The sequence below is a fragment of the Schistocerca gregaria genome, chromosome 4 (genome assembly GCF_023897955.1).
Source record: "Schistocerca gregaria isolate iqSchGreg1 chromosome 4, iqSchGreg1.2, whole genome shotgun sequence".
NCBI lineage: Eukaryota > Metazoa > Arthropoda > Insecta > Orthoptera > Acrididae > Schistocerca > Schistocerca gregaria.
Window position 1 is genome coordinate 586,272,855 of NC_064923.1, and position 13,499 is coordinate 586,286,353.

Genomic DNA, 13,499 nt, shown 5'->3' on the forward strand with positions numbered 1-13,499 from the left:
TGTGTCCGCAATAGTTTCCACCTCAGGTGTGAGCATGACTTTCCTCTGCTTCGCTATATGAAGCCTATTCACAATCCCTTCTATAAAAGTGAGAGTTGCCTGCAACAGTGTATCAAAACATTAACTTTCTTTGCCTGTATAGTTAACTACAAATAAAGAATTCCAATTGATATGCTAGGAAGATATTTGGTCTACTTCAGTCTGATAAATGATAGTCGACTTTGAACATCAAGTTCTGCACTACTATGCAACTTCTTAGTTTTACTTCCTGCAGCAATATGGTAAGTAAAATCTGCGCTATCATCCTGTTCTAATACTCTTGCAAATGATGTCTAATGCACAACAGGGCAAGTTTATATCTCCAGATACAATTATGTACAAAATATGAAAGTACATACTGCATATTTTGAAGCAAGAAGTCAGTTTTCAAAGAATATGCAGGATCAATGCTTGCTCACAGACTTGTTGGTGGAAGAGTTTCCATTCTTTATTTTGCAAACTAAAATTACATAGAAAAATACTGAATGGAAGCAACAAGGAATCTCGTTTCATTAAAATATATATATACACATTTCAATCTAAAATTTCTTTATCCTTTTTTTTTATCCTTTACATTAATCTGTTTGAAACTGTTTCATATAACATGAAAAAACTAGTTATGGTGTACTTTTAATTTTTTGTAAATTTATCCAGTCTTGCTCACAGCTTATTCTGGAAGTTATCAAAGCCAATGTTTTTAGATCAATGAAGGATATTACCTTGACATCAGTACCATCCCTGGAAAATAAAAAAAAAAAGTTTTGCACAATCTTGCAAAGACAAAATTGCTTTGGGCTTTTGAAACACTAGAAAAAAGTGAAGGAGAATCTGTAATAAAATAACCCGTCAATCACAAATAAATTTTTCATTTCATTTGGGGACAAACAGGAGGCAATTGCTTTATACTTCTATATTTTTTACCTTAACTTACAACAATTTTAGCTTTGTGGGGCATAACTACTGCGTACAATGTGATGGACTATTATCTTCTATGGTAAATCAATGCATTACCAGTTCTTAGGAAAACTGTGCAATTTGGTTACTCCATTTGGTTGACAGCAGAATAATTAAAACATTTGCAGTCAGCATATGCTTCACATTAAGGACCTTTCTTTAGAGAAACTGTTTATTACAGTGTCCGCACAGTGGTCGGAATTTTGTGTGAAACTGGAAGTTCATAAATATCTGGAAGAGCTACTTTTCATTCAGAGCAATGCTTGTCCCTTATCAAATGTATGATAAAACTGAACACATGTGAATAAAAAATCTCACCAGATATGTGAATGGACAAGTCAGCAGGTCATTCTTAAAGGGGAAGGCATTGTCAGAAGCAAAAATAGCATCTGTTGTCTACAAAAACAGTGATATATATATATTAAAAACAAAGATTCCAAGACTTACCAAGCGGGAAAGCGCCGGCAGACAGGCACATGAACAAAACACACACACAGAATTACGAGCTTTCGCAACTGGCAGTTGCTTCGTCAGGAAAGAGGGAAGGAGAGGGAAAAATGAAAGGATGTGGGTTTTAAGGGAGAGGGTAAGGAGTCATTCCAATCCCGGGAGCGGAAAGACTTCCCTTAGGGGAAAAAAAGGACAGGTGTATACTCGCACACACACACACACACATATCCATCCGCACATACACAGGCACAAGCAGACATATTTAAAGGCAAAGAGTTAAGGGCAGAGATGTCAGTCGAGGCGGAAGTACAGAGGCAAAGAAGTTGTTGAAAGACAGGTGAGGTATGAGCGGCGGCAACTTGAAATTAGCGGAGGTTGAGGCCTGGCGGATATCGAGAAGAGAGGATATACTGAAGGGCGAGATCCCATCTCCGGAGTTCGGATAGGTTGGTGTTGGTGGGAAGTATCCAGATAACTCGGACGGTGTAACACTGTACCAAGATGTGCTGGCCGTGCATCAAGGCATGTTTAGCCACAGGGTGATCCTCATTACCAACAAACACTGTCTGCCTGTGTCCATTCATGCGAATGGACAGTTTGTTGCTGGTCATTCCCACATAGAAAGCATCACAGTGCAGGCAGGTCAGTTGGTAAATCACGTGGGTGCTTTCACATGTGGCTCTCCCTTTCATCGTGTACACCTTCCGGGTTACAGGACTGGAGTAGGTGGTGGTGGGAGGGTGCATAGGACAGGTTTTACACCGGGGGCGGTTGCAAGGGTAGGAGCCAGAGGGTAGGGGAGGTGGTTTGGGGATTTCATAGGGATGAACCAAGAGGTTACGAAGGTTAGGTGGACGGCGGAAAGATACTCTTGGTGGAGTGGGGAGGATTTCATGAAGGATGGATCTCATTTCGGGGCAGGATTTTAGGAAGTCGTATCCCTGCTGGAGAGAGACATTCAAGGTCTGATCCAGTCCCGGGAAGTATTCTGTTACAAGTGGGGCACTTTTGGGGTTCTTCTGTGAGAGGTTCTGGGTTTGAGGGGATGAGGAAGTGGCTCTGGTTATCTGCTTCTGTACCAGGTTGGGAGGGTAGTTGCGGGATGCGAAAGCTGGTTTCAGGTTGTTGGTGTAATGGTCGAGGGATTCAGGACTGGAGCAGATTCGTTTGCCACGAAGGCCTAGGCTGTAGGGAAGGGACCGTTTGATATGGAATGGGTGGCAGCTGTCATAATGGAGGTACTGTTGCTTGTTGGTGGGTTTGATGTGGACGGATGTGTGCAGCTGGCCATTGGACAGATGGAGGTCAACATCTAGGAAAGTGGCATGGGATTTGGAGTAGGACCAGGTGAATCTGATGGAACCAAAGGAGTTGAGTTTGGAGAGGAAATTCTGGAGTTGTTCTTCACTGTGAGTCCAGATCATGAAGATGTCATCAATAAATCTGTACCAAACTTTGGGTTGGCAGGCTTGGGTAACTAAAAAGGCTTCCTCTAAGCGACCCATAAATAGGTTGGCATACGAGGGGGCCATCCTGGTACCCATGGCTGTTCCCTTTAATTGTTGGTATGTCTGGCCTTCAAAAGTGAAGAAGTTGTGGGTCAGGATGAAGCTGGCTAAGGTGACGAGGAAAGAGGTTTTAGGTAGGGTGGCAGGTGATCGGCGTGAAAGGAAGTGCTCCATTGCAGCGAGGCCCTGGACGTGCGGGATATTTGTGTATAGGGAAGTGGCATCAATGGTTACCAGGATGGTTTCTGGGGGTAACAGACTGGGTACGGATTCCAGGCGTTCGAGAAAGTGGTTGGTGTCTTTGATGAAGGATGGGAGACTGCATGTAATGGGTTGAAGGTGTTGATCTACGTAGGCAGAGATAAGTTCTGTGGGGGCTTGGTAACCAGCTACAATGGGGCGGCCAGGATGTTTGGGTTTGTGAATTTTAGGAAGTAGGTAGAAGGTAGGAGTGCGAGGTGACGGTGGGGTGAGGAGTTTGATGGAGTCAGGTGAAAGGTTTTGTAGGGGGCCTAAGGTTCTGAGGATTCCTTGAAGCTCCGCTTGGACATCAGGAATGGGATTACTTCGGCAAACTTTGTATGTAGAGTTGTCTGAAAGCTGACTCAGTCCCTCAGCCACATACTCCCGACGATCAAGTACCACAGTCGTGGAACCCTTGTCAGCCGGAAGAATGATGATGGATCGGTCAGCTTTCAGATCACGGATAGCCTGGGATTCGGCTGTGGTGATGTTGGGAGTAGCACATACATTCCTGTGTATATATATATATATTAAAAACAAAGATTCCAAGACTTACGAAGCAGGAAAGCGCCGGTAGATAGGCACAATAAATAAAACACACACACAGAATTTCTAGCTTTCGCACCCGATGGTTGTTTCTTCAGGAAAGAGGGAAGGAGAGGGAAAGACGAAATAATGTGGGTTTTATGGGAGAGGGTAAGGAGTCATTCCAATCCCGGGAGTGGAGAGACTTACCTTAGGGGGAAAAAAGGACAGGTGTACACTCGCACACACACACATATCCATCCGCACATACACAGACAAAATGTCTGCTTGTGTCTGTGTATGTATGGATGGATATGTGTGTGTGTGTGTGTGTGTGTATGTGTGTGTGTGTGTGTGTGCGCGCGCACGAGTATATACTTATCCTTTTTTACCCCTAAGGTAAGTCTTTCCGCTCCCGGGATTGGAATGACTCCTTACCCTCTCCCTTAAAACCCACATCCTTTCTTCTTTCCCTCTCCTTCCTGAAGAAGCAACCATCGGTTGCGAAAGCTAGTAATTCTGTGTGTGTGTTTGTGTGTTTTGTTCATGTACCTGTCTGCCGGCGCTTTCCCGCTTGGTAAGTCTTGGAATCTTTGTATGGTATCCCCATTTAGATGGTGGCAGGCATCTAGAAGGTGGTGGTATCATTAGAAACTTACTACAAAATGCAGCAACACATCCACATCATTGCCTGATTCAAATCTCAGCATAAAAGAGTAACGTAATGCACATAACTAATTGAAAGCATCCAGTATTGTTTCACTGCGCAATCAGTGTTGAGTTACAATATTAAGTATCAGTAAAATGAAACAATGAAAAGTCCAGATTGAAAGATCAACAATTATTAAAAAGTTAGACTGCTACTCACCATGAAGATGATGTGATGATTTGCAGACAGGTGCAAGAAAATGACTGTTATGCAGGAAGCTTTGGGCCAATGCCTTCTTCAGAAATGAAAGAAAAGCACACACATTCACACAAGAAGGTACACCACATGCACACATGACCACAATCTCTGGCCACTCTAGCTGGACAGAAACTGTTGTGTTGAACAAAAGCATCACTCAGAATGAGATAGAAGAGTAAAGTGGAGGGAAGAGAGGGGCACTGCCTGGTGGAGAGTGGAGCCTACTGTAGAAGGTGACAGAACAAGGCTACCAAGAGCAATGTCTGGAGGCTGTGGGGGATGGGGGGGGGGGGGGGACAGTTAGCAGGAAAGGAGAGGAGCAGGGAAAGGAAATGACTGGTAGGTGCCTAGACAGAGAACAAGCACAATGAGAGTGAGAGAACGTGAATTGGGAACAGGTCATTGGAGAGAGGGGTCAAAAGCTGTTAGTTAGAGGGTGTGGGGATGATAGGTTGTCATAAGTTGAGGCTGGGATATTTTCAGGAGCAGAGAATGTGTTGTAAGGATAACTCCCATCTGTGTAGTTCAGAAAAGCCAGTGGTGGAGGGGAGGACCCAATTCAACTGGGTCGTGAAGTACCCATTAAAATCAAGAATGTTGTCCCACAGGGTGTTCTACTTTGCTCCTAGCCACAGTTTGGCAGTACCTATTCAGCCTGGTAGACAGATGGTTGGTAGTCAGCAGCCATGTCATATACAGCTTTGCTGAAATCACTGCACAATTTTTTATATTGATATGACAGTCAGCTGTCTATGAAGATGAATGGCCACCACCAAACTGTGACTACAGGCAAAGTGGACCGGGTTCTTCTCTCCAACAGCAGTTTCTTTCAACTGTGCAAATGGGAGTTATTCTTACAATACATTCTGCATTCACTCGGCCTCACCCTATGACAACCTACTGTCCCCACACCCACCATCCACAGCTTCTGCCCACTCTGTGCTATAACCTCCTCACAATTCACATTCTCTCACCCTCACTCTCTGCCAATGCATCCACAAGTCTTTTCTCCTCTCTGCTCCTCCCCTTTTCTGCTGCCCTTTCCACCTGCTCTACAGCCTTCCAACAGTGTTTCTGGCAGCCTTGTCCAGCCACCTTCTACAGAAGTATCCACACACTCCACCAGGTAGCACTCTTCTATACTCCATCCATACTCTTGCTATCCCTCTGCCTGGACATATAGCTCTAGTGCCATTGCAGAGACAGATGCCAGGTTGATCTATTGGAAGGATTCTACAGAAGAGTAATTCAATATGTAAGATGTTGCTCACAACAAATTCTTGGGTACTGTTCATTCAGCTGTAACTTATCAAGTCAGATTAACAATCCAGAATAAATTCAAAGAAGAGCTGTACAATTTATCATAGGTTTGTTTCATCAATGCAAGAATCTTACCAAAAGCTTTAATAATTATAATCAGGGACATTTCAAGAAAGGCATTATGCATTGTAGAGAGCAGTACAAAATTCTGATTGGCCCCACATTCCAAAATTAGTCAAGAAACATACTATATATATTTATATGTGTATCAGGTAATGGCCATACCCCAACTTTAGAGAAATTTTGCCCCATAGAGAAGAGTGTAGTTTGTGACTAAGTTCATGGCTTGTAGAAAATAAACTAACACTAAGTCACAGTGAGACTCAGTTTTTACAGTTTCTAACATACATTTCAACAAAACCTGATGTTTTAATTTAACAGAATGGGCATATGATTACTGAAACTGAACAGTCAAATTTCTAGGTGTTCAGATAGATAGTATGCTATCGTGTAAAGCCCACATTCAGGATCTTGTTCAGACTTAATGCTGCCATTTTTACTATTCAAACAGTATCTCAAGTGGGTGATGGTTCGACATGAAAATTAGTCTACTTTGCTGATTTTCATTCGCTTATATCATATGGTATTATATTTTGGGGTAACTCTTCCCATTCTAAAAGGATATTTATGACTCAGAAATGGGTGGTTCAGGCAATATGTGCTCTTGTCCAGAAAGTTGTGCAGTATACTGCTGCATCCATAGAATTCAAAAATCTTAGCAGTAATCCACGTGCTTCCAAATTAAAACTGAAGAGCTTTCTCATGGGCCACTCCTTCTATTCTGTCAAGGAGTTCCCTGAAAAATTATGTTGATTCTTGTTGTATTGTTGATTTTCGGGGTTCATAAACATTTTATTTTTCTGTTATTACTATTTTGTAATTTCATGTACCGACATGTTCCATGACCTTGGATATTTGCTCCTCAATTTGGTCCAATGGAACTTGATGAGTAAATAAAAAAATAAATAATAAAAAGTATTGACAGTCTCTCTCACCAAGTACTACCAGCAAAAGGAGTAGGAAGGGTAGACAATGTCACTGGTACACTATGTCCTTCCTCCACACAGCATGTGGTGGTTTTACATGAAAAACACACAATAGGTTTACAAAGGGAACATTTTTCTCTCACAAGTCTGAAACACAGTGATGACTGGACACCTGAAGCTATCACTCTTTCACAATACTTTTTACCTTTTACCACAACTGCAGCCTATGAACTTTTCAAAATGTTACCGACGATGGTGCCACTAAAGCGGAGTTACTAAATACAGTTTTCTGTAATTCCTTCACGAAAGAAGATGAAGTAAATATCCCAGAATTCAAAACCAGAACAGCTGTTAGCATGTGTGACATAAAAATAGATAACTTAGGTGTTGTGAAACAACTCAAATCACTTAAGACAGGCAAGTTTTCTGGTCCAGATGGAATACCAATCAGGTTCCTTTCACAGTTAGCAGATATACAATAGTGCCTTCCTTAACAATCATATACAACTGGTAACTTGACAAAAGGTCTGTTCCTAAAGACTGGAAAGTAGCACAGGTCATGCCAATATTCAAGAAAGGAAATAGGAGTAATCCATTGAATTACAGACCCATATCACTGACCTCAATTTGCAGTACGATTTTGGAGCAAAACTGTGCTCAAACATTATGAATCACCTTGAAGAAAATGACTTATTGATACATAACCAACACGGATTCAGAAAATATCGTTCTTGTGCAACACAGCTAGCTCTTTATTCCCATGAAGTAATAAGTGCTGTTGACAAGGGATCTCAGATCAATTCCATATTCCTAGATTTCCAGAAGTCTTTGATACCATTCCTCACAAGTGATTATTAATCAAATTGCATACATATGGAGTATTGTCTCAGTTGTGTGACTGGATTCGTGATTTCCTCTCAGAGAGGTCACAGTTCGTAGTGATAGATGGTAAATCATCGAGTAGAACAGAAGTGATATCTAGTGTTCCGCAAGGTAGTGTCATAGGCCCTCTGCTGTTCCTGATTTACATAAATGACCTAGGTGATAATCTGAGCAGCCCCCTTAGATTGTTTGCAGATGCACTGTGGGCAACAGCCTTGCCGTAGTGGTAACACAGGTTCCAGTCAGATCACCAAAGTTAAGCGCTGTCGGGCTGGGCTAGCACTTGGATGGGAGACCATCCGGTCTGCCGAGTGCTATTGGCAACCAGGGTGCACTCAGCCCTTGTGAGGCAAACTGAGGAGCTACATGATTGAGAAGTAATGGCTCCGGTCTTGAAAACTGACATACGGCCAGGAGAGTGGTGTGCTGACCACATGCCCCTCCATATCCGCATCCAGTGACGCCTGTGGGCTGAGGATGACACGGCGGCTGGTCGGTGTCATTCGGCCTTCGTGGCCTGATTGAGGGGAATTTAGTTTTTTTTATATACTCTTGTAGAGTTTGCCTCGGAAAAAGTCAAGTGAACACAATATTTCGGCCGACCAGCTGGCCATCATCATCATGCGAGGCATTGCAGTTGCTGATTCAACCACTGGCTTTTGTAATCTGACAGTTACACAACAAATAATGCACCATGTATTTCAGGTGGCAATGAAAGGAAGCACAGTAAGCACTCTTTACTATTTTCTTACAGTTTTTCTTAATTCAAGATGGTGACAGGTGAATTTCTTCATGCAGTAACCCATAGGAGCATAGTCCAAATAACAAATAGTGGTACCAGTACTGAGCAATGTGATCCAGTGGTTACTATATTATCTTCACATTCAGAAGGATGGAAGTTCAACTCACAGTATCATACAACTTTAAGTATTTTGTTGATTTCCTAAATTTCTTTTAGGCAAATATTAAGATGATTTCTTTGTAAAGTACATGTCCAGTTTCCTTCCACAATTCGAGCTTGTGCTCCATCTCTAATGACCTTGCCATTGTTGGTTCATTAAATCTTACACTTTTTCTTCATAAATCTTCCCATCACTTATGTAATGAAGAATTATGTATGTAAATTAGCCAAATTCTAAGTTGGAATATTCAATTAAAAAATAAGGAATCTAGAAAATACCAACTCTAATGTAACCCCACCCCCCTCCCTCCACAGACTCTTTGAGCAAAGTTTATGCTGTAACACTGAGACTGCTATGGAAAGCCTGAGGACACAATTCTTAACTTCAAGCATGACTTGGCATTGTTAAAGATGGAAGGCAAGAGTTTATCTGTGTTGTTGGGATATATTCCCATGTTTTTTCGTAAAGTCCATAGATTAGTAGGATTTTCAAGCAGCACATTTCATTCCTTAATTCCCACGAGGAGTGTAACTGATTACCAAAAATATTTGTGTATTTACATGAAACTGTAACTAGTAAACAAGAAATTGTTGAGTGTGTATGTGAGACTGTGTGAAAAGTAACTAACTGGATAATTCTGTAATCCTAGTTGTTTATGTTTTTGGGTTCCAAGCTTGTGAGTGTCTTCATGGACACTCGTCAGAAGTTACCTGATGTTGACACAACACAAAGAATACCATCTAGTAATAAATGATTCTCAGTGGAACAAATTACAGTCATTTTGTTTGTGACACTTAAACAAAAAAAAATTTCTTCTTAGAAGCTGCACAAGAATTTATTATCACATTGTAAATCAGATACTCAGTTATTTACCAAACAAATTAACAAGAAATTTTAAAGTAAAGGAAAACACTGGTCCTTGCTCCTAAGTTGATATGGCATGACAGATTCAACGAGCTTGGTAGTCACTGGAATCTAGAATATCTGCTATGAGAAACAAAAGCAGATGTGTAAATTTAAGCAATTCTACTGCTAAACTGGTGGCAGTGAAGACACAAATGAGTTGTTTTAGAGACTGTAACTAACCAGGGCACATCATTATATCAGTTTGGCTTGACATCAGACCCACTGCACAGAACCAAGACAACCTGCAGCAGTGATTTGTATCTTATCAGCTAAACAAAACAAGGGCAGCCCACATTTTTATGTTGTTTTCAGGTTTGAAGCAATTCAGCTACACATTTTTGATCATTTTATCTCCATTCATTTTTTGTATCGTCATTTAGCAATAGGTAAAAGAAAGCATGTGTTTAATGTTAATGTATGTCCAACAAGAATACAAATTTTTGAAACTGTGTAATAACAATAACAATGAGTGTGTTTACTGCACACTATTAATTGGAGAATTTTTGGTTGCAAATAAAACAAATGGTGACAATAAGACCACATGAAAACAGCTAAATATAGGAGTACTACTAATACCACTGCTTCATTAAACATTAGAATTTTTTTGACATCAAAATGGGAGTAAGAGGAACTGGATTGTGAGTGTGTTGCTAAAGATTTCCATATACATTGATGTGCTGTATGAGGAAGGAACATTGTTGAACCACATAATTCAGTTCTGGTAAAGTATCAAATACTGTTGAAAAGAAGTTGATAGCAATTTTTAATGTATTTCAAAAGACTGATATTTCATGCTGCAATGTTTCTAAAATGATTTGAGTTTGTTGATATCTTTGCCTGCGACATCTGCCCCAGTTGAGGGAGTTTTTTTCAATTATGGCGAACTTTGGTCTGCAGAAAGGAGTAAACTTTCAGTATCTACTGTCAAACATCTGCTAAATGATAAAATTAATTCAAAACTTTTTTGTTCTGAATTTTGTGGTGTAATTAAAACAAACAAAAAATTTTAAGGTCATGTCTAGTGAAAATACAACTCAATTCAAAGTTAATGTTTCATTAAACTGTTAGTACTTCAAAGTAATTTCAAAACTATGTTCTGTATTGGACCGAAAAAATCATGGTAATATGCTCTGGGTTGGGCACAAAGAAATATGGTAAGCCTGTCTCTGTAAGACCTAACATGCTGTACTGTGAATGCATTTCTTGTGTTCGTAGAGAAATCATGACAGCACTAGCAAGGTTTGTAATAAAATGCTAATAAATTGCCTGCTGCATGTTTGGTTCAAGACCATAAATCTGACAGGATATTAAGACACACCACTGTAAATGCTTTATTAATGTTGTCTTACTTTTATATTCAGTCTATATTATTCGTCCTTGAAGGAGAGCCTTCAGGGGTGTGGAACAGGTGAAACTGCACATTGGCTGCAGTAGCTACTGTGGACTACTTAGTTTCAGTACTCATACCAACAACTAATTGAGACAACAAAAAGTTATTATTCTTCCTTGAACAGTATACAGCTGCAATTTGTATCTAGGAGTTCATACTAAACATTGAACAATACTATTACTGATAAAGTTAAGAAATGTTTAATATGAACATTAGTGTAAGTGAAATTTGCACTCTCAACCTATTACAGGGTCATAACATTCTGATAAATTGTATAATATTTTTTGAGAACAGGAGTGCAAGAGGCCTCTAATTACAGCTCATTTGCTTATACACTTTTCTAAATAGGTATTTCCATAACATATTCCAGCTTTTCATTAAATTAACCTTGAATCAAACACTGACTAGAGAGGTTACACAAGGAAGAGAGGGAGGGAGGGAGGGAGGGTGTGGCTACCAAGTCAGCACAAGAAGTTAGTGCTTTAGTTGAAATAGTGACATAATTAGAGGAGTTAATTGTTTACAGTGATCTAAATATTTTGGTTCCAATGGCCCATCTTTCACTCCTTGTTTTAGCTACTGTCAGGAAGAATTAAATGAATTTCACAGCAATGATCTGAGTCTATCATCAAGCATCCCACAGCTACTAGCATTTGCCTAACCGAGTTCAATAATTTCATGCTTGGACAAGAAGCCAACAGTATTTGTATGTGAAAAGTCCAGAATGGCGGATGACTCATGACATAATACAATTACTGTTAATTTTTACTTTCCTGTGCAACAGATGAAAGGAGAAAAAAAATGTTCCTTCTTTCAAACTATTTAATATCTGGACTGGAAGTAAATATTTTACAAAGAAGTCCAAAACTCACCTATGATTTCTTCTTCTGGCTTTCTGACTTTGGGACACAATTTATGTTTGAAGCCTCAAGTATATTTACCCATTGCACTTCCAAGACTTGCACACTGCAGATCTGGTTGTTCTAAAACAATAAGTACAGGAAATGAAAAATTGATGTTATTATCAGTATACATATAATTAGAAAGTTACTACAAATCAGACTTGCATGTATCACAAAAACTTTACAGTTCCTTATTAACGAACGAGTGAGTGCTCGCTGGATTTATTCTGTAACAAATCATATGTTATTACTTGAACCAACAATTAACTGCTTCAGTCGATTACATTAAATTGTAATAATTTTGACCAAGATCTGGGGTACAGAGTTAGAATATGGGACACATTCTGGACACTGAGCAAAATCAAAGGTGGATGCACACTGTTTGTAGGGAGGCAGGATCTGCAGTTCCAAATGTAGAGCCTCCTTCATGCTACCCGACACCGCTTAGTTGCACAGCAGACTGGAACTGTCAGGTGCTGCTCAACTTGCCTGCCCACAGATGTCTTACTTAAGTCATCTTATGAAAGGCTCCAAACTGTCCTGCCTTGAGTAACACTATACCACATCCACCAGACAGTAGTTTCATTACTGAAGACATTAGTTGAGACAGTTATTGACAGCTCCAGAAATTTATTTGAAATTATACAGCTACAATACAGAGATTAAGTTCTACAGCCAAGAAAGTCTCATAGGACAACAATTAACCTCTTCTATCAAGTCCAGTATTTTATCACATAATTTCAATAAAATTTGATTGCATTCGAATCATACAACATAAATGAAGTTTGACTACCCTGAATTTCATGGATTTCAGTCAGTTTGCATACTTCACTCAGCACACTTGCTGTTATAGCAGAAATGATGAATTTTCCATTCTTTATAGCAAAAATATTGCTAAAAGAATATAGTATAAGTCAAAACATCAAAAAAGGAAAAAGGGGATGAATTCCACATCATTGCAAAAAAATGATATCGTTATTGACTGAAGCACTGAAAGCTTCATAAGAATATCTGTAGACAATGCTTTTCTCTACAGTGGGGTTGCAATATAAGAAGTCTGTTGCAAAATGCAAGAATACCTGCAGAGGATCGACAGTTCATGATGTGGTTAGGAGCTCTCACTTCCTCTCAAAAACAAATCCCCACTTTCATACACTACTTTAATAAAGTTAGCAATGAACTATTTCTCAGTGGAAACACTGTCTTGTGAACTGCTGTCCATTTCTATCACCTTAAACCATAACACAATATCTGCTTCATAACATGGAGAAATGCATAAAAGCAATAACAATGTCCTGTGGCAGCACACATTTTTGCCTTTATGCAAAGAACTGACAGTTATACGGTACCATATTTTAATGACAATTTATATATGTATGTATGTAACCTGGACTCATTTTGAGTCAGAATAGCAGAGACATCTGTACATATAGCTGCCTCTGCTATTTTGACTGGCATAAAGCACAGTCTATTCTCCAATTAGTGCAGCCAGAGACCTAAAAGGATTATTACTATTTTCAGTGGCACATCATTAGTTTGAGGCAGGAAGATCTTGTTCATATAGGACTGACTTTTACTATATGTT

The 13,499-nt window shown here is 39.8% G+C and overlaps 1 protein-coding gene across 1 annotated transcript in view; it reads right to left on the reverse strand.

The window, feature by feature from the left end:
• Positions 1–489: 489 nt before the first annotated feature.
• Positions 490–13,499, reverse strand: part of LOC126267479 (cystatin-C-like) — a 52,966-nt gene continuing 39,956 nt past the window's right edge. The window contains exons 4-5 of the mRNA XM_049972763.1: positions 11,885–11,995; positions 490–777 (exon numbers count right to left, since the gene is read on the reverse strand). Of these exons, the coding sequence (XP_049828720.1) occupies positions 11,885–11,995 (111 nt within the window). The 3' untranslated portion in view covers positions 490–777. The remainder of the gene's footprint in view (positions 778–11,884; positions 11,996–13,499) is intronic.